General features: G+C 40.4%; 1 protein-coding gene across 4 annotated transcripts in view; it reads right to left on the reverse strand.

The window, feature by feature from the left end:
• Window positions 1-22874, reverse strand: part of SAMD12 (sterile alpha motif domain containing 12) — a 184396-nt gene that overhangs the window by 152251 nt on the left and 9271 nt on the right. For all 4 annotated transcript variants that reach the window (XM_059865685.1, XM_059865712.1, XM_059865693.1 and 1 more), the window contains exon 2: window positions 14014-14189. In XM_059865685.1, the coding sequence (XP_059721668.1) occupies window positions 14014-14189 (176 nt within the window). The remainder of the gene's footprint in view (window positions 1-14013; window positions 14190-22874) is intronic.

Consider the following 22874-nt stretch of genomic DNA (forward strand, 5'->3'; position numbering starts at 1 on the left):
AAGTGAAAGCAGAGAATAAATATTCACATATGGTTTTTGCTTTGTGTTGCTTCACTGATTGAAACATCCTTAACACACCTCAAGCTCATCACTTACATTCTTATACTTCATGCTGATTCCAAAGGCCAACGAAACTCAATTTACTGTTCTTACACAATAATCCTTGCCAATCTATTTAGACCAGGATTAAAAGAAAGACAACTGATTGGAGCTTTGCTAAGAGAGAGGCTGCAGTCAATCTGTTTATATATGCACACATAATTAATAATATAATGGCAGATTAATAACAATTAACAAATCTATGAGAGGAACTTTCTAATAGGTAGGAAAGTTTCAAGTCCTGCCTTGTTCCATAGTCCTACTCACTTATGTCAGCACAGCAGCCTTATTTTTCTGTATTTGTATGCAGCAGCAACAATTTCCTGTTTTCACCTCCTCCTCAATTCTAAGATTTATAAATACAGTGGAATATTCAGACTCGTCCTAGAAATTATTCTTCCTTTGTACTACATTTCATCCTCTGCAGTCAAATTTCGTTTTGCTGCCCACAACCTGCTACTTTGCCTGATCTCCATCATGCACCCACTATCCCTGCAGGCAGCCTATGCTTCCCTTGGCTTTTTCTTTTGATATTTTGAGCTCAATCATACATTGACATGCATGAGATGGGTAATTCCACTGTATCCCACTACATTGTTCACATAATTGTAACACTGGATGCAGAGGGCTGCTACATTTCTCTGAATAAAAAATACTTGCAAAGTTTCATTGTATCATGCAATTCTCATCTCTTCTGCATTAGAACAAACTGAAGCATTTAGTAAAGATGGTGAAATAGTGTAAAATCAAAATATACTTGGTTATTAACATTACTTGTCTTAAGACTGATATCCCCTGTTCGTCCTCCAAATCTGATTTAGTCATCCACTAGCTCTATTTAAATTGCACTTCCACAGAGTTTCCTCCCAGCAGCAAAAGCAGCAAAGCAGTGCTCTCCTTAACTACTGCCAGCATGGCAAAGCGATTAAAATAAGCCAAATTAACAAGGAAGTGCTGCCGAAGGGGACAGCTCTCACTGGTTGCTCTTGATCCATCAGCACAGAGTACCCTATTGTTAATAAAAGCCAAAATGAGATAATTCAAGTAGGTGAAAAACTGATCAACTCACTGAAGTCAGAGCTGAGCTGCCAACTCAGTAAAATGACAGCAAGTAGGGGTTGGGGACTGAAATGTGCTACATCATTAAATGGGGTGCTCCATCATCAGCTTAGTTCAGCTAGGACACACTTCCACTTCCTCTGCATATCATCTCCTCTCCAGTCTTGTAGAAGCCTTTGTTAGATCCCGAAGGGAAGCAGGTTTGTGGCAACACATGACAACACAACAATCCACAAATCCCAAACAAAAACCTAACCATGGGAGAGGGTTCTGGGAGGAAGAAGGTGATGAACAGGCAGAAAAGAGTTATATAAGAATTTCATCAACAATGACCCAGTTTTGTCATCATTGTGCCTTGCATAGAAAAGCTAGCATAATTTTCAAATTCAATTTCATCTGTTCAGTTTATTTTGTGGTTTTAGAAATCTCTTACACTTTGCATAAAATATTGTAGAGCAATAACAGCATGCACTCTGATGTGGGTTTTTTCCCACAAAAGTCAGCCCTGCTACAAAACCTGACTACATTGTACAGTCTTCTTTTTGACTCAAAAGCTAAGACAACTTCCTTTCCAATTATACTTCTTCTTGGCTTATATCAGCATTCTTGTGTCCTTTGGAATCTGAAAATCAGAGCAGGGAGTAAAAGGTCAACAGGAAAAAAACCCAAACCAAAACAAAAAACACAACCAAAACCAAACAGGTAGGTACTGTCTTATACTGTTTTCTTCAGAGCAAAAAGCAGAAGGTACAATGGACAATGCAGTATGTACAATGGACACATACAACCAACTGAATTTCACCTGAATTTGACAGTTTAATCAGCATGCTGAACACTTACCTGATCTAAGCACTTTATTTGGCACTGTTCTTTATTTTTTTTCTCCCATTAGAAAATGGTCTTTAAAAATTAAGACCTTCCAACACTAAATTATTTCAAGATAGAATAAGCGAACATGAAACAGCAGCTAGGAAAAACAGAGCTGATAATTATTCAGGCAAAATTTTTTCCAAAATAATCTGCTACCAGTCACTATGGACCACTTACTACAGTTTGCAAGCCACAAAGTAGCCTTCCCCACAGAAAAAAAAATCCATGGTAACAGTTAAATAAGCATGAACCTTAACAAGCACTTCAGATTCTTCTTCTACAATCAACAATAAAGGCTTCAGGAAGGTTTAGTGCACTTGCAGGTTAGCTCATTTTTTATCCTGTCTCAGTTTTCCTCATCAACTTCACATATTACCACCTAATGCAGAAATGTCGACAATTCTGACAAGCTATTTGATCTTCAGGACAAGCCTAAAAAAATGCAAAAATTCTGACTTACTAAAAGAGAAGTAAGTTTGAGACAGTCATATCTGAAGAAGAGCATACTATGTGATAGCCTTTACCTCCAGAAAATTTTTTTCTATTCACTCAATAAGAATATTGATTATTTAAAAAAACATCTTCAAACCTATCACAAGCTTTATTTAGATAAAAGACTGTATTTTCAGCATAGGTGTGCTGAAGTTCAGTCACATTTGTCCTTTAATAATGAAAAGACATTCACAACATCTTTCACAATCTAAAGCATGCTGCTAAGATTGAAAGCAATCAGCCTTGAATGAAAGATGAATTAATAGCAGCTCTAAAACCATTAGGTACAGACTCTATTGTCATGCTTCTGTTTAAAGCAAGGAAAGAAAAGGCAAAAAAAGTAGAGGGTGTCTAGGTCAGCAAAGTTGATGGATGCACTTACAGACATTAGAGGAAAAAGGAAAATTGGCAGAACATAATACCCACTTAACGAGATTTTCTTTGTTAAAGATAGAAAAAAGGCCTCACGATATGCAGTAACTCTACCTTGTTCAGTGCTGAAGGTTTTCTATTTTTAGATGGGCATATTAAAGACACATTTAACCCCAGAAGTGCAGCTTGATGCCTCATCACAATATTAATTCCTAGACACTGGTAGAATTAGAAATATTCATTCTACCAAGTAAATCTTCTGGCAACAGCCCCTACCAGTAATAACTATGATCTCTGGGCAAGGAACTAGGAGGTAAGAGAAATGGAAGAATTGATGCTCCAGACCATTTAGTGACTGCTAGCAGTTGTGTGAACAGGAAATTAAATGTTTACATTAGCAAAAATGGCCGATATAACCACTTCCTGTAACCCAAAGAGTTGCCCCTCTCCCCAGCAGTCAGGGCTGCACACTCCCACTGCTTCTACTGCTGCAACTCTTGAGGTTGCAAGAAGGGTCACATCTGTAAGCTGCTGAGTGACATGAGATGGGCACGCTACCTCTTGGAACCCATGGTGAGCTTCTCCCACTGCACACCCACTGTCAGACAGCTGGGAAGCCCTAAGCACCTTCTGCTGGTTATTCATTTTGAATCAGGCAGAGGTGATGGGGTTTTGTAGCACTGCACCACAGGGATGAGGATCAGCATCTCCCATTTCAGGCAACAATTTGCAAAGCAAAACTGAGTTTTACATTAGTCTTAACTGTTGTAGCTAACCCTGACTCAAATGAACTCTTTGCTCTCCATAGGGGTATAGATGAGAAAAGACACTCATCAGCTAGGGAGGGAAAAGACACTTCTCATCGAGGCTTTAGGGGTGACAAAATCAGCTTGGCAGGTAAAGCGGAGACTGAACTGGCAGGCAGGAGATGGCTACTGTCAGTCTGTACAGTCTGACAGGGGTGGCAGACTGAAGATGGCAGCTGGAATATTCAGAGAATAGGAAAGCATCACAACTTTGCACAAACACAACAGGAGACAGTTCAAAAGCTAAAGTAAGTAAAAAACCTAAAACGTAATCTCTTTTCTCTTCCTAAACTGTGGATTTGTTGATAGAATTGGATACACATGCCCTAATCTCCAAAAGGAAATTTACTTGTGATGTTTCACGCCACTATCACCAATAGTATTTGTCTTTTCCAAGTGCTCAGGAATACACTCAGTACAGGTAGCTCAGTGAGCAGCTGCAGTGAGAGCTGCAGATTGAGCTCTGGGTGGCAGGAGCCTGAGGCAAGAGGCTGAGAACTGGCACCCACCTTTTGCATAGCAAAGGGCCCAGGGACCTGTGGCACCAGCCAGGTGACTCAGAGACACAGCAGGAGCCAGTGACTCAGCAGGAAGAGCCCAGACTTTCCTCTGCTTAGACCATAAGGATACAAAAGCCCAGGGTTTCCTTTCTTTGGGCTCCTTCCTAAGAGGCAGCAGCTCGAGTTGTTATTTTGTTATTGCACAATAATGAAATTATTTTAAGTATCTGCATGTCTGAGATTCTGCTATGGAAAAGACAGGGTAGAGACAGTAAAGAAACCTGGTATGACCATTTCAGTGTGGGGGCTGTGGCTGTGAAGGGCCTCCGACTCAGCTCAGGTCGTGCTAGAGTGACTCCCAGAGTGGCTCCTGGATGGTCAGATAGGAAAATGTCCTCACCAAAAGTGCCAAAGCTCTCAACTGCACATTAGCACCTCCCAAATTCAAAGAAACATGCTATTGTACTGCTTCCTCACTCCAGCTGCCCTCTCACTGAGCACCTGCAATGCTTCTTTCATTTCAAGAGTCTGTTATACTTGGACATCATTCTCATTTTTGAACAAGCCCTGTGAGTTCCAAGAGCGGCTAATGACAATATAAAAGCACACCATCAACAATACCAGAAGCACAGAAGTACTGGAAGTAGGACACAGGCACTTAAAGCCATCCCCAGGCTGAATCACTATATCAAAGTTTCACTTAATGGCATTACAGCCAAGGAAACCACATGCTACTTACAAATGAGTTGGTCAAAAAAACTAAAAAGGAAAAGGGAAGAATTGTCTCTCATTAAACACAACATTTGGTTTAAAACACAACATTTATCTTCTGCTTGCCCCACGGATGATACACAGCATCATAGAAAATGCACATTTGAGAGTTGTTTCCCTGCTCCCTGCAGTGGTACAACAGCAACACAATAATCTGCAGTTGACTCTAGAATTCAGATAAAACCAAAACACTTCTGACTGAAGTCCACATTCAGAAACACCTAAAAAGAACTGGTATTTGAAAAATATGACATGAGACAATACTGAAAATCCTCCCTGACATCAAAGGTCATTATCGTTGGCATTTGTGCACTGCCTAGAGGCCCCTCAGAGCAAAACACCAGTTTACTTCAGTCTCCATACACCAAATACTTCCAGTCAAAACCAAAGGCATGACAAAGCACCAGTGCAACCTTCTACCACTACCCACCATGGAAAACAGCTTGAGAATCTGTCCCATGGAGAAGAATGGGAACAGCAGCAAATGTGCTGCTGCATTTGTTACTCTCAGCCTGACCTAAACAATCAACAACTGTACATACACATGCAAGAGCCAAAATTTTTTTAGCAATTTTATTCCATATCTCAGATTTCTACTGAAACAATAGTTTTAACTGGTCTAGTTATCAACATTCTTCTATATTTGGGTAAACTGAGCCAGACAGCAAAAGCTTCACTTCTAGGGAGGAGCAACTGCCTTCTTAAAGTCCAAGATCAATTAAACTAAGAGGGTAAAAATGAAACACACACACTCCAATGATTTGCTTTTAATCCAAAAAGTAAGACTCCTTTTTCAGATTACATGGTATTTGTTTGCCAGAATATAATTTTGAACATAACAATATATATGTGAGTACTCTATCCTAATTGCTCCAAGTATGAGTTTTGACGTAAATGCAGCTTCTGAAACAGCTTCTCCTAATGCAAGGTTTCACCTCCATCAGACATGGATAACCACTGCAATATCAAATGCAGAGGCTGGTTAGCCAGTAAGGGAGAGGAAAGAACTGAGTTTGAGATCCAAACACCTAAACTCAAGTGTCAAAACAATCCCCAAAATGCAGACAGCTTCAGGTGAGCAGTGCTCACTTCAGACCAAGCCTGATCCCTCTCTTACTCCTCTGAGCACGCCGACCAAATGTAAGAGATTCCACCACATGTAAGAGGAGTTTACATACCTAGCTTACATACAGACATGTAATTTAAGTCACCCTCATCAGTAAACTGACTCTACCCATGGAAACTCATGGAAAGACAGACCTCACTCTGCCCCAGGCCACCCTCTTCCAGGCTCTTCTAATGAAATTCCTCCCCTTCTTAGTGGTGATAACCCAAGAAACTCCTCCCACACATTATCAAAACTACTACAGTCCCACACTCCTTTTGTGACTATGACACTTCTCACTCCCAGTTCTCCCCAGTTATGTTATTTTTCAAAATGGACAAAAATTCCCACTTGTAGAGGAAGCTGGAGGTGATTCTGCCCCCCTTACTCTACTCTGGTGAGGTCCCACCTGCAGTGCTGCATCCAGCTCTGGGGTCCCCAGCACAGAAGGACATGGACCAGTTGAAGTGAGTCCAGAGGAGGTCACCAAGATGTTCCAGGATGGAACACCTCTCCTGTGAGGAAAGGCTGAGAGGGTTGGGATTATTCAGCCTGAAGAAAGGAAGGCTCTGGGTGACCTAATTGCAGCCTTCCAGTCCCTGAAAGGAGCCTCCAAGGAAGATGGAGGAGACTTTTTACAAGGACATGTAGTGACAGGAGAAGGGAGAATGGCTTCAAACTGAAAGACAATAGGTTTAGATTAGATATTAGAAAACATTCCTTACTGTAAGGGTGGTGAGGCATTGGCACAGGTTGCCCAGAGAAGCTGTGGATGCCCCATCCCTGAAGGTGTTCAAGGCCAGGTTGGATGGAACTCTGAGCAACCTGGTCCAGTGAAAGGTGTCCCTTCCCATGCCAGGGTGGCTAGAACGAGTTCATCTTTATGGTTGCTTCCAAAACAAATGGTTCTATGATTCTCTAGTGACTACAGCAACTGCCAGCAAACACATGAGGCAGATTAAGAAAATATCTTATTATATTAATGAGTTATAACTCAGGTGAAATACACCATTTCCAGACCTTTGGTGTCAGCAGTGGAGCATTTTCCATTTTAAAGGCTAAATTGGTTCCATAGTACATTTTGTAATCCCTCTAATCATAATGTTATTATTTTCTTGACCAGGGAATTCTGTATTTTTCAATCCCCAACAATGCAGCTGTGTCATTAAAATACTGCTTTATTTGTGAAGCCCTTAAAGTAGCTTCAAAGTGGAAGCAGAGAGTTTGGATGGCTTTGTGAAACAGCTTCACAATGAGGCAAGCAGCAGAACTGGCACTGTAAGTACAATATGCATCCACATGCTGTATGGAATTGCTTTTTCCTCTAAAAGCCACTCCATCTTTTTATCTACATTTCTTTTTCCCCAAAGTGAAGTTGTTTTAAATAAGGTGTCTGTATCTACATGCATCTGTAGTATTAAACATCCCATTTATTTCTAGAGTACTACCACAGCTTTTTACTGCTTATGTTTGCTAATATGTACTGCAATTGCTGCTCCTTTTCACACTAGTGCAATGGGAAAGAACACAAATTTCACATTGATAGTTTTCACAGGACAACAGGAGCCAGATCAGACTACACTTCCCTCCTTATGCTCTCTCAGCTGCCTCTTTGTAACCATCTGCTCAAGGCAGCCCTATACAAGGACTGTCTCTCTGCAGCAGCAGCCACCTCACTGCTGTGTGTTTGTGCAGCCCTGAGCACACCTCAGGGTTACAGACTGCACTGCTTCCCAGGGGCCAACACCTAAAGTCCTCCACATGCAAGCACTTGCGTGCATGCAACTACCCAAAATGTTTTCATCCTTGATTTTTTTCTAAAAGTAGCAGTCCAAATGTTAAAAAATCCAGCTGTAAAATCCTAACAAATTCCTCTTCCTAATATGACCTGATGGACTGAAGTCGTAAATAGAGTGTGCTTGTACAGGTGAATTTCATAAAGGCCTTTTGTTGAGGTCAGTCAACAGTGTCATTGTGAATAAACTTCACCTGTTCTACTTACACCACATAAGAGCTAAGAATTAGTCTATAATTTTCATTTCCTGTGAGGAGAAAACCAATAGGAAAATAGTCCCACTTTAAGATGACGGGCAAAGGAGAAGGACACAAACGATCCTTTCCACCTGCCCTTCCCTCACTGTCCTGGACAGAGCACAACCCTCTAACTTGTCAAGATCTCCCACTTCCAAATGGATGCTGTCAGCAGAGGAGATGACATTATCAGAATCTCTAGGCATGCAATCATTGTGAACAGAATGAACAGGAAAAACCAGATCTTTTATGCTGAATGGAAAAACCTCGCTGTAAAAATGTGGGCCTTCATATTAAACTATTTATAGCAAGAATGGGTGATACAGCAATGGCAAAAATCATGCTACAGCAAGAATATACTTGGATTTTGAATCAGACATTTGTCCTCCTGTGGTAAGCTGGCTTACAGGACCCCAACAGAGAGAGATGCTTCTTGTTTTTCTTGGTTGTGAGAGCGTGGATTCTGAACTAAGCAGCTACATTTTGCAGTACAGGTAGGGTTACTTCAGCACTTCATTCTCTCCTGTGAAATCCCAGAATGATAAATGAAACATCACTCTCAGTGGCTTGAAATGCACAAAGTCACCCAGCACTGCTGTTTCACAGCTCAGGATAAGAGGTTTGCTCACTGCATGGCTCTGAAACTTCAGGCTTCAGCCAGGGGTCACAACTGGGAATGACAGGCTGAGAGAGGGAGGAATGCATACACATCACACCTTCCAGCCCCCAATATACATGGATACTTATAACTATGCAACACATGAAAAGAGCATTGAATATTAAGATAGAAGCAGGCACACTAATTATTGTGTATTACTAATAATCACAGAATGAGACACTAGAAAGGCACATTATCCTGAAGTGTAATTATTTCAGCTATGTGATAGCAACATTTACCAAATGTTTTTAAACCCACTTCAGATTTATTCTACACTGAGATTCTGTGCCCATTTTTGTTAGTCATAAAGAAGACCCAGTGCAGTAAGTGGTGTTTTGTCACTATCTCAGTCAGAGTTGGGAGAGGAAAAAAATTCACACCTAATCTATTGACTTTCATTGTGGTGGTCTGATGTGGACAGTGGAAATCTGATGTGGACAGTGGAAATCTGTTAACTACTTCTCCACAAAAGAAAGCTAAGAAAAGCAAACTATCTATCAATAAAGTGACATTTCCCCATCTAGGGTCAGTACCTCACTCAGAAACACACAGAGATCTGCAATTCAAACACCCGGACATACAGTTTTAAAGCAAAGTCTGGAGGAACTGAACAGCCCAGCTGGGGTTTTGCTGAACCTTCATTTCAACAGAAAAATGTTTCTTAACTTTAATCAGTCGGATCTGGGTTCTTTTTCCCATATCTTGTGGCCACCAGAAGTCTCACAAGAGGAAGATAATAGGAAGACAACTCAAAATGGTAAAACCTCATTGCCCCAGTTCAGTGGGCACTGGTGTTTCTCAACTGCAAAAAAAGGTTAAAAAAAAAGTGGGGTGTGGGGGGGATATAGAATGGTTTGGGTTGGAAGGGACCATAATGATCATCTAGTTCCAGCCCCCTGCCATGGTATCATTGCTTAGAGCCTCACCCAGACTGGCCTAACACTGTCTTTCTCATCCAACCCATTTGGAAAGCTTGACCAAAAAGGATAAACACTGTGAAGCAGAAGCCACTGATTAAAAAACTGGAGAATTCTTCTAGAAAATTACTTTTCCTAGTCTCTTGTTAGAGAACGGTACCAAGACTCTTATTTAAATAACTGACAAAATTTTAGTATTTCTAGAAATTCTGTAACACCTTTATTAGTTAAAATCTTTATTCTTCTGTGCTTCAACTTTTCACCACATGGTTGACACCCCCCACCCCTCCAAACACTTGCTGAGCAGAGCATAACCCTGCCAGGGAAGCCAGAGGAGTACTCCCTTCCCAGTGCACCCCAGTCAGTCCTGAACTGAGCCCGGTAAGCTGAGATGAATTCTTATCCTCTTGGTACTGAGTTCAGTCAGCCCTTCAGTGTTGTTCAGTATAATTTAAAAAAAAAAAGGTTTTTTTAAGAAAGCAAAAGCAACCAAAAGATCTAATGAACTACACTGCAATAAAACATAGTCTACTGATGTCTATAAAGCACTTCAACAGAAGACAAGATAAAAGCTTCTCACTTCTTTTACCAGTTTCTTTTCATAGTTTTCATGAACATTTTAAAGGACTGTTAATTTCTCTCAAGTCAAATAATAAACCCCTGCAATTGCTAACACAACATAAAAAGCCTAACAGCAGTAGTTGCCATTAAAAAGCCTTTATTATTTGCTATTGCTGCTACCACATAATGAGACAAAATGTGTCACCAGGTATGCACACCTTACTTAGGAAAGAAAACTCTCTGAATAAATAACCTCCTAATGAGCGACAGCCCAGATTTGAGTCTCACGCTTACCATCAACAAGGCTTTGTGAGTGCATCATGGGGGAGGACTTGATAAAAGTCAATCCTGCTGTAAGAGATCATTTTCTGAATCTCCTTAGAAAAGCTGCCTATACACAGAGAAGTACAGGATTCCAAAAGTATAGCAAAACCTTTGTTAGCTTGTTTTTACAGAGCTCTACTCTGTGACTATGGTATTAAAACCAAACAGATGAGACATAGGAGCCAGAAGTAACACTTCAATGAAAATAATAAGAATTCCAGAAAAAACACATAACAGTGGTTAAACATAGGTGGTAAAGAAATAATTTAATTTTTAAAATGTATATTAAAAAACCATCCTTGCTTTCTCCAGTGACTTTTACTGCTCTGTGAAAGTGACCACTCAACTGCCTGAATTGTTTTCACATACAAGGAATGCTGAAAAATCAGTTACTGATCAAGAAAATGTGTATATTGATATACATAAATAAAAAATGAAACATTTTTACACTTCATATCTTTTCCTTAATTTGTATTCTATTCTGTACATTTTCAGAGTCTGACTAGATTATAGACATTCGTTTAGCTATGAATAATCTTGCTAGTTTTGGACTGGCTCATATTTGTAACAAGGTGGTTCCTTAGGGAACCAGCTGAGGGAGACTAAGACCATTGTTCCATTTTCCATTATAATTTTACCTCAGTCAGCCTATAAATACTAAATTCCATATTCATCAGGAACTTATAAATGAATGACCCTTCACTGGAGCTACGCTTTCTGCTGTCTGCATCCCAAACATAGAAACAAACACTTGTACTCCCATATTTACATTACAGTAGCTGCATAAAAAAAAAAGGAACTTTAAGAACTTTAAATCTGTCTTTAACCCATGAGTTACTACTGTTCTTTAACCCCATAGCTGAAGACAGAAAAGGAAGGACATAGTTCAGTAGAAAGGATATTTTGTTTGCTTCTTTGGACAGCAAAACCAGATGTTTAAAGTGCTGGACATGATCTTGATGACAAATTAGAAAGCTGAAAGCAGGAACAAGAGCCTAGGAGGCATCTTAAATTATATTCAATACATTGCACTGTTTTGTGCAACACAGGTCTCACTACTGTGAATATGAGGTATGTGTTAATATTATTTGAATACACAGGACTGCAAAGAAATCCTTTTTAAAACCCCTGTGCAATGGAAATATAAAACAAATAGCTCTGCTCAAAATGTTTTATTTACAAAACTTTCCTGAATTCCTGCTCCTCTACCCACTGTACATATATGATTGCATGGATGAAGTTTCCTAATGGCAGTTTAATTCAACTCCTAAAGCTACACAAGCTGAAGTCCAACTCCATACTCACATTTTAGAGGACAAAGCAAACCAATATTTAAATTTAGGGCAGAGCAAGCCAGAAAAGACAGACCACCTCAGGCTATAACATGAATCCAGATGAAAAAAATCACTAAATTAATACACACATAAAAAACAAAGTTATTAACAAGGCAGCAATAAATTTAGGAAAATAGCCCATTCCATTTGCATGATGCTAAGCTTATTCCATTAAGCAAAAATTCATTTTGTTTGTTTGATTTTAAATCTGAAGCATGCCCAGTTTTCTAAATAAATCTACTGCAATCAGATGTGGGAAACCAATACTGGATTTCAGTACTTCGAGAGCACCATACTTCCCCTCTTCCCCAGCCATCTCCAGCAAGGAGAGCCTGTTTTATATTCATCAGTCCAACAATCACAGCTCAGACAGCTTACATTAAATCACTGATGTATTTCACTTGATTTTTCACTAGGATAAGTCTTTTGCAAGCAAAGACAAGTTTGATATGACTGTATCCCTTGTCAGCTACATACAAGCCCGTTCTCAATTGGGAGCCCTATTGCACCATTTAGCTTCTTCACTCCCAAGCTTGTATGGTTTCCAAGTCTAACAAAGCTCCTCAGCCTTCAATACAGGGCAGATATCCACCTGCTGATGCTGAAACATGAGCAGGGCTAGCTTGCCTTTGTGAGCAGCTGGGCAAATGCCTTATTTGCTGAGCTTTGTCTCAAAACCCATCCAAAATCTGGTGGTCTTGTTACCAAATAGATTCTTCAAAGCAGTAACCACAAACCTGTTCTCCAAGGGTCCATGACAAATCAGCAAGGTGCTTGATAAATGGCCACCAAACAGACTGCAGGTAGCAGGAGTTTTTTAATTGCTGCAAGCCTGTAATGGAGGATCTAGTTTGATGCATTAAGTCAGAATGAGTTTATTGGATTAACTTTAAACTAGATATTTTAGATAAAAAATAGAATGGAGAATTCATACCAAACCTTAATTGTCAAGGAAATTGCTCAAAACATTTAATACTATTTTATTCTAAAAGTGAAATACATCACAACCATATGTGTATTATTTTTCAGGTTTATTGTACTGTTGGCAGTAGGAAATACTCCTATTTGTACAGTCATTGAAATAATTTCTATTGCCTTTTTGAACCTGTTAGAAAAAAAGACACTCATTTTATTTGCTCTAATAACTCTCAAAGTGTCAGATTCAATAAAGACTCAATTTTCCACTCTGCAGAAATTACCCCCGAACTCCTGGTTTTAGGCCTTTAAGAATCAAAAATACTGATAAGGCTTTTAACGAACATTTCCCAATTATTTTATAACATTATGTTATCTTTCTTTTGACCCTGAGACCAGCTTCCTTGGTTAGAGCCTAGCGCTAGCAATGCCAAGCTTGTGGGTTCAATCCCTGTGTGGGCCATTCACTTAGGAGCTGGATTTGATGATCCTTGTGGGACCCCTTCCAACTCAGAATATTCTGTGAGTCCAGTTAAAAGTGTATCTAATATGACAAACTACTGTCCTATACCAAAGTATCTTGAGTACACACATTCATTTGCACTTGGTAGTCAGGCCTGCTGCACTCATACAAGAAGTAGAAACTTATGAGTAAGAACAGACACTTTTTTTTTCAGGAACTCAACTCTAAACTACGTTTGCTCACTGTCATATTAGACATGGAAGACTGGCCTGGAATTTTACCTAAAATGAGTTAACAGATTATTAAAATCAGTCACCCATATAAAAATCCACATATTCATATACCCATAGAACTTTTCTCCTCCTTTACCTGCCCCAAGAAAAAAGTATGCAAACAAACAAACAAAAAACTCAAGAAAAACATTTCTGTGCCCATTCTGCTTGTTACCCAAGTCATTTGGAAAAAGTCTCCACAGTGTCTGAAAAAGAGAGATCCCATTACTTTAATTATCTTCATTTAGAGAAAAAACAGAATAGTGCAATATCCAAGATGTGTGTATGCTACAACTCCAGAGCAGTACCTTGCTTCTGTAACAAGCACTTCCTCAGGCTGCTATTTTTAAACCTTTATATGTCTTTAACAAGATGGTAAATGGTTTTTAAGCAGAAGCCAGGACTTCCAGAAACCTGGATTCTTAAAGACTCACAGAAAGAAATAAGAAGGCAATCCTACCTACCTTAGATATTTCTGGCTCCACTTGTCTCTTGGGTGTGTCTTTTGACTCGGGCCCTTTGGGAGTACCGGTGTTCTTAACCACAAGCGAATCAACTTCTTCGCCTTCAAGCTGCAGGTTAATGCCTTCTGTGGGGACAGGGTGATCAATACCATTTGGATTCAGATTGCAATGGATAGCTGGGAAAAAATATGAGAAACATTGCTTTAGAGCTGGGATAAAATATGAGAAACATTGCTTTAGGAAAGAAGAACCCAACGGTTCAAACATTTAGCACCAACTACTGAGAAGCAGTACCATGCGGTAACCAGAGCTGTGTCAGACCACAGCAAATGAACCATCTGTACTTTGATGTGGATTCAAGGTGAGATACTTGAGAAAGAAAAAGAGAGGAATGCAGCACACTGGATAAATTTATTTAGTGCAGGCTACCATGCGGAACTGTGCTTTGCTGGATTTACTGGAGCATCCAAGACCCTCAACTTAGAGCTTTTACTAAATGTTCATCATCCAACCATACATTTTTTTCCTTTCTAGGCAAACAAGTTGAAGGCTTTCTATTACATTTTCAAATCCTACAACATTCTAGGTCTTAAAGAATGTGGGATAAGTAAGCCGTGCACAAAAAAATCAGCAAGTCAGTCTCTGCACAGAGTAATGACTTATCCAGCTGATTATTTCTCCTTCAGTCCTTTGTACCACTGCAAGTTACCACCTACACCATCCTAACAAGCAAGAGAGATGTACTCCCTGGGAGTATATAATGAGATAGGGACTAATGACAGCAGAATAAGGAAAGCATCCAGAGGGGAAAAAAAAAATAAAGCAAATGCAAAGCATACAACAGAAATGCCCATTTAGAGCTATAGCAGTAGCTTGCTTTCTGCCCAAATTTTCAGTTTCAGCACTCACACACAGAGCAGCAATTTTAAAAATGTGTGGATCCTGAGATAACTTCCCCTTTATGTGACTGACTTTTGCATTTATATTCCTGCATAACTGGGCTACTTTTAGCACTGCTTGTAATTAATGGTCCCAGCTTCCCCTGTGGACAAAAGAACTTTGCTCAGATACTGTGGTGCAGTGTTTGACAGATCTGAATAGAAACCTAAACTACAATGTACAGCCAAAATAAAAGCTGCCCTTTTACTCTTGCTTGACTTAGAAGCAAAGGATGGGGAGCTGGGGAAGAAATCAGAACTACCAGTTTCTACCAGCTCCCAGATCAGCCCTTGAAGGCCTCTCACAGGAAACTGGCTCAAGCTGCCATTGAAAGCAAAGGGTTCTTTAACTATAGCACCTTTTGAAAATCTATTCAGCTTAAATCCTAGAGTCTTAATTGAAAACTTTGAGCCTGAGTTACAGGAATTCCTTGGTACAGAATTAAAGCAGAGGCCAAAATGCTGACCATTTTCCCTTGGGATCTTTAAAAACATCCAAATATTTCTAAAAGATAAGTGATCTCTGCAACCACTACAATACCTATATCTGCAAGCCAAGGACAGGAACACCTACTGTGGGAACTTAAAAATAAATTTGATTCTGTTGTTTATATTTACATCAGTAATCCTCAAGACACCAAAAAAATTCTCTCTCTCCTGGATTATATCCACCTACTATTATCTAGCTCCTCTAGATCATATTAACCTACCCGAAAGAAATGACTACTAACAACAACTTTGCCTATCCTCCAGACTATACAAAGATACATCTGAGCCACCAAGACTGACTATTTTCACAGCACACTGAGAATAAAAACTGTTCTGTTAGTAACCTAATTAATTCCCCCCCTCTACAAAAGTTGTAAATATATCTTAACAGACCTGTAAAGGTACTCCCAGCACACCCTGCTCCAGCAAGGGCTGATCAGCAGTGAAAAGACATTTGGTATTGAATGCAATCCATAAAAATTCCTCCAACTGCCTTCTGCAAGGATCTTCCCTAGCTGAATAGGAAGACTCCTAGAGACACCTTTGAAACCCTAACACACTACAGCAACATTCAGAAGCAGGCAGTTTTTGGCTGTCAGCCCAGTTCCAGGGCTCACCAAAAAGAAATTAGGTAGCACAGTGGGACTTAAAACTGCCTGGAAGAACAATGCCAGCAGCAAGTCTCCTGTGAATTGCACCTCCTCCCTTCCCAGTGCTCCCAAACAATAGAGATTAGGGAGAAGGGTGGCATGGCATCAACAAGGAGACCCTTCTGGGTTATGGCACTAATTTACCATGCATTAGAGGAAGCAAATTATATAGTGCCATGTTCAATAACATGGCAGCATGATGACTTACCTTGCCTCCTTCTATGTATAACCACATGACCACAACCACTTGGTGGATGAGGGAAAGGCTGTGGATGTTGTCTACCTTGACTTTGACACTGTCTCCCACAGCCATCTATTGGAAAATGGCTTTTCATGGCTTGGTTTGGGGTACTGCTCACTGGGCAAAATCCTGGCTGAGTGGCCAGGCCCAGAGAGTGGTAGTGAATGGAGTTATATCAAGCTGGTCACTGGTCACAAGTGGAGCTCTCCACAGCCAGTTCTATTTAATATCTATCACCAGTCTGGATGAGGGGATCAAGGACACCCTCAGAAAGTTTGCAGATGACACCAAGTTGATTGGGAGTGCTGATCAGCTGGAAGGTAGGAGGGCTCTACAGAGGGATCTGGACAGTCCAGAGTGTCGGCCCAATGCCAGTGGTGTGAGGTTCAACAAGGCCAAGTACTGGGTCCTGCACTTGGGTCACAACAACCCCATGCAGTCCTAGAGGCTGAGGAACAGTGGCTGGAAAGCTGCCCTTGGGAAAGGACCTGGGGGTGCTGGTCAACAGCGACTGGACATGAGCCACTGTGTGCCCAGATGGCCAAGAAGGCCAATGGCATCCTGGCCTGGATGAGAAACAGTGTGGCCAGCAGGACCAGGGCAGGGGTTGTCCCCCTGTATCCAGCACTGGTGAGGCCACATTTCAAGTGTTGTGTCCAGTTCTGGACCTCTTACTATAAGGACATTGAGGGGCTGGAGTGTGTCCAGAGAAGGGCAACAGAGCCGGGGAAGGGTCTGGAGCACAAGTCTGGTGAGGGAGCTGGGGTGTTTATCCTGGAGCAAAGGAGGCTCAGGGAAGACCTTGTCACTCTCTCCAACTCCCTAAAAGGGGGCTGTTGCCAGGTGGGGGTTGGTCTCTTCCCCCAAGTAACAAGTGACAGGATCAGAGGAAAAGTCCTCAAGTTGGGCTAGGAGAAGTTTAGATCAGATATTAGGAAAAATTTCTTCATGGAAGAAATGGTTTTCAGGCATTGGAACAGGCTGCCCAGGGAAGTGGGGCAGTCAACATCCTTGAAAGTATTTAAAAAAACATGTTGACATGGCACTTGAGGACACGGTTTAGTGGAGGACTTGTCAGTACTGGGTTAAGGGTAGGACTTGATTTTAAAGCTCTTTTCCAACTTCAATGGTTTTATAAATCTATAAGCACCTGGATGGCTTAAAAATGAAATAAGTCACTTGGCAAGATGCTGCTTGACTCTTAGCCCATCATGCATTCAAGAATAATGAATGCTAGTACTTTTTCAGCAATGCCTTTTACTGGGCTCCTTCAGGATACAAAAGAGAAAAAATGGAAGAGGCTGTTAGCAATTACAGAGATGCCCACTGCCTTTTAATTGAAAACAGGTGAGTGGTTAAAAGAACCACAGGCTGTCCTAGGGGACTTTTCCAGAGTTGCTAATATTGAAGGGGGGAGGGGGGTAAGTGGGGAAAGAGAACTTTTTTATTTTCTAAGGGCATTTATCTCCTAAGAAGAATAAGTATCTTAGTCACTTGGAAAAGCTTCTCTTTCTTTGTCACGATACATCTTTAGGTAGCCAGCTCTATTATTTTCTTCTAGTGCTACCTCCAACTCTCAGCTACACAGAGAATAGGAGCAAGGAATATTTCCTTGCATGGATCTGCTATTTCCTGTTACCACACAGAATACATAGATCCATCTTTGTAGCAGACAGAGGTAAAGTTCTTGCCTCCTTTTAAATGTCAATACAAACCAAAATGGTTCCCTTTCAAGATTTGTTAAAGGTAGCGGAAGAGGTCAATGTTTGGTCAATAATTTATTATCTTCTTAAATCTACATCTTATATAATTTTACCTAGATAAGGTCAGCTCAAAACCCAGAACCAACTCTCAAACCTAATGGAGCCTGGTGGGCTGACAGCACCCAGGGTCAACATCCCATAGAACTGAGTCTAAATAGCTCTTAGAAAATAATCACAAATCACTAACTTCAGCACAGCCCGTGCACTCTGACTCTCTTAGCTGACACATCTTAAATTTCTTTTAGGACTTAATGGTATTCATCTGGAAAAAAAATGCTTTTCCAGACAAAGTAGTTTCTGGCTAAAATATTGTTCAGACCATTACTCCTCTTTACCCTGGTACTGGCTAACACCAGCTCATCCTGCCCTCTGCATTCAGACCATTTCCCCATACTGCTCCTTTGACAATAACCCTGCTGCCTCAGCACCTCTTCATTCCACCAAACTTCATCCACCTGATCAGTCCCAAATTTTAACAGTACATCAAGACAACAAACACCCTCCAAATCAGCTCAGTATCAGCCTAATACCACTATCAGCAGTATCATTAGATTTTGAAACAGAACTTCTTCCAATATTCTTTCATACAATCTCAATATTCATATATCATCCGTAGCTCAGTAATAAAACCCTTCAATCAGATTCAGATCACTTATATTCTCCTTTTCCTGCTGAAAACCCCATCTCAGTTGATTAATCTCTCTTCATGCTCCCCCAGCAATTGTTGTTCAACTTGTATGGAAAGCTGTCTGTGGTGGGAACTTGTTTCTTTTTGAGGAAGGAGGGTGGATGTTCTGTAGAGCTCTGACTGCACAGCAACAAGCACATAATGAATGGTGCTGGCATACACAAGAACACAGATCCAAAGATTACATTTATGAAACAAACTATTATTTAAAACAAAGGTACTTAAGTGCTCTTGTACTCCTAACCTAATGGTAAAGCCGAATCTAATGGAAAATATCCACTTTTCCAGCATCTAAAAAGACTGCTGAGATCTGCCAAGTTATGAGAGTGAAAAGCTCTGTAAGAAAAATAGTTAGCAGAGAAAAATAATTAGCATCCAAAATGGAAAAATTACCCCACATCTGTCCTAAAAAAAGTAGGATGCAATACACGGAGTACTTTTCATATATGGTGGAACAAAAACTCAAGTCTTTTCCATGTTTACAGAGGAAGATAATTTGTTGCCCTGCAGAAGCTGGCCCATCCATGTGAGCCAGTTCCATGCCCACACAGATCTCTCCAGGGTGCACACACAGTTTCAAAAAGGAGCTCACAGGGCAATAAGAATGCTCTGCCCCCCCTCAGCCACCTTCCTCCCATGCACGCCAGCCTCCCAGATGGCAAGCAGCCAAGAGACAGCTTGTCTGAGCATGCTTGATGGTACACAGAAGTCACCAAGAGCAATCTTAAGTTACTGGCATCTGGGGCAAGCCTTGTCTTTTCCTAGAGGGTACTCTGTGAATCCTGTCTGGAAAAAAGCCTGAAGGCATTCTTCAAAACACAGCCTTGATATATCCAAAGTTTTGCATGGACAGATGGAAAGTCTTTGTCTCTCCATCTGTAGGCTCAAGGCTTAGCAGATAAATCTATGATCAATTGCTACCTCTGTGCACTCACTGCCTACTGTGTCAAACCTTTCATAACTATGTGTTTCAGTGGGAATACTGCTGGCTGCTTAAAACTTTAAGCAGATCAATTAAGGCTACATTAAAGCGTATTTGGCAAGTACTTGAGTTACATGCAATAACAATTGTTCTATTCTAAAAAGTGATCGAGTAAAAAATAGCATCTTCTTACTCATGTGCCCTGTTCTGTGTGCATCATAGTCATATGCTAGCTTTTGCTATTCAGAGACAAAAAGCAGGCACAGGAGATACCCACCCAAGCTCTAACAATCCTTACAAAACTTTCATGTGTCAAATACTGGCAACCTTGCAAGCTCCATTTTATGTATTCTTTCCACAGACTAGCTGCACAATGCTAAGAGGTAAATCCACACAATCCACCTACTACTCCCACCATAAAATGCCACATTGTTGAAAAGGACAGACAAAACTTCATCCGTATAGCTTGAACATTAACAAACTCAGGTTGGACATAGCAGGGACCTTATAAAAAGGGTCCAAATATCTTTTCAGTCATTTCAGTAGTCACAAAGATTTATCGAGTATTTCTACAGAAAAACACCTTTGGACAGCAGCTCTCACTGGACTTGTTCCTTCCATCACTGCCCATTTCTTTGTCAAAAGCAAATAAAACCTCCAATCACATCAAATTTTGCAGTCAGCATTTTCAATGAGAGTTCTATACACTTCCAGAGGCTACACTTCAATCCAGAGTAGTCAGACAGAATCCCTGAGGCTTTTTGCTTGCCTTTACTCGCAACCTGCTTTACCTGGGTTGGTCAGAGAGGAGACATTCACACTGAAAACACTGAAGCCTTGTTCAGATTGAGATGCCTCCTCACACTGACCAAATAAGCAAGATGGACCTGCACTGCAAAGCCCTTCTTGTATTTCAAGAAGCTTACACTTCATTAGCAGCTCTACATATCCCTAGTAAACATGGAATTATTTTAAAAATATCTGACCTGAGCAGTTACTACCATTTCTACAATAGTAAAAAAACAAGATTAAAAACAGCAAATAAAGATAGCTTCAATTTGTACTATAAAATTTAGGACTATTTTGACTACTTTGTCCAGCAGAAATTTCTTCCACAGTAATGAGTTTCTATAACTCCTATGGATGGTCCATCTGCCTCATCAATCAGCTTCTAGTTTTGAGAAACTGTCTGGCTTCTGCCAACCAGAAGTACTTCTCCATACATTCCTCTCTCCACCTAATGTAAATTTGCACAGTTCCCCCAACACATCACTTGGAATCAGCTGAAAATGCAGTCAAAGTTTCAATTAATACAATCTGCTGCTTATGTTGCAACCTAGTAAATACTGCTGGCAACCTGCTGAGCAAATAAATTCAAAATTTTGACCACTATGTTGCTCAAACCTCTCTGTCTATTAGCCACCAAATCAGCAGCATTAACACAGAGCAAAGAAGCCCAGCAGATCAGTCAGGACCTTTTCTAATTAATTACAAGTCATATCAATTTATCACAAACCTCCTGTAAGGCTGAAATCCCAAAGTACTTAATTGACATAATATTAGTGCCTAGCTATCTGCTTCTGTTGGTCAGCATCAAAAAGCAGCATCAAGCAATTCCAAACATGCTGTGCCAACAGGGAAGCCAGTATTGAGCTGTGGAGAGCACTGTAAACTGCTGCTGATGAGCTGTACCTGGAGCTTTGCATACAAAGCTCAGACAGACATAGGCAGCAAGGCTTGGCAGACAGACAAACACCTGTACCTGCAGGGCCCTCCAGTGAGTTGCTTGTCTTTCTAGCCTTCTATTATAATGACTACTAATCATTAATCAATTAAACAAAAACCTGGCTTCCTACAAGATATGAATTTTACAATACCCCTGTTAAAGCAGGAGGACGTGCCCAACAGCTGGGCAGGATAGGTGACATCCCAACAGCAAGGAAGTGGACACTGAGCCAGGTCAAGAGGGCAGGAAGGGCAGAGCAAAGGGGACACAGGTGTAGAAAGTGGATAGAGGCAGAAGGGGATAAAGCGTTCAGAGGAGGAGCAGCCATGTTAATTTGTAACTGTGACTTGTTGGGCTTCCGCCTTTTTTACCTCTTTAGAATTACTACTAGCAAGAAAACTTAAGGTAATGGCATTCCTGAGACAATTATCCCTGAAAATCTCTAGCTAGACATGGGGTAGTCATCCCATGGTATCGAGCCAATTACTACTCTAAGCCATTCGCTCTCTCCAGAAACAATTAAAAAATACACAAAACTAAAGCCAAGGAAGAACACAGAAAATGTATGTTTTCTGAGACAAGCTACTACACTTCACATATATTTCTCTAACAAACTTTAGCTGTAAGATGGTATAAAATCTTGTACGATGACAGAAATATATCAAAAAATCCAAATTAGTAACTCAGCACTTTCATATCTGGAATCAAACCAAACTCATAATTTGGTTGAAGGCCAAAAAAATCTTGCGTGTAGAGAGGAGAAACCCCTTAGTTCTTTACCGAACAGAAAAACTAAGCCCAGAATAAGAAATTCTCTTCTTCTGTGTGTTGAGTTTGCCTTCTGAGACCCTCATCCCACCAGGATATGTATGTAATTAAGTTTCTTCAGCTAAAAAACTTCCTTACTCCTTTTTTTACAGTTTTCCTACTGGAAACTATTTATTTTATGTATGGCAATATCCACTTACTATCTCTTATTGTACAGACTTTAGCAAATGCTGTAAACAGTTTCTTTTACACCTGCTCTTCAGGAGACAGACTGCATGTCATCACTATGCTAGACAGACCTTGGTGTCTCAGTAATGCAAGTTCAGCCTTTATAAGAGCAACAAGATTTCATTATAAAAAGCAGACACAGTGACTGGAGAGCAAAATTATTTCTGAAGCATTTTATCGTTCTGTTTTAATAAAAGTACACTTGGTACAAGCAGCTCTTGAATTCACACTAGCAACAGAGACTCATTAAAAAATTTACCTATTCAGTGAATAAATAAGGCTTACCACAAATCCTGAACAGGTACAGATGAACAGGAGAATACTGACACATAAGGGGACTAAGAGAACAATGCAATTAACCTAGAGCAAAATGGATCCTTAGTGAACAATGTAATAAAGGTCAGTAAGTAACATGCATCACCTGCACACAAGAAAACAATTTAAGCAA

This window comes from Haemorhous mexicanus, chromosome 1, assembly GCF_027477595.1.
Source record: "Haemorhous mexicanus isolate bHaeMex1 chromosome 1, bHaeMex1.pri, whole genome shotgun sequence".
Taxonomy (NCBI): domain Eukaryota; kingdom Metazoa; phylum Chordata; class Aves; order Passeriformes; family Fringillidae; genus Haemorhous; species Haemorhous mexicanus.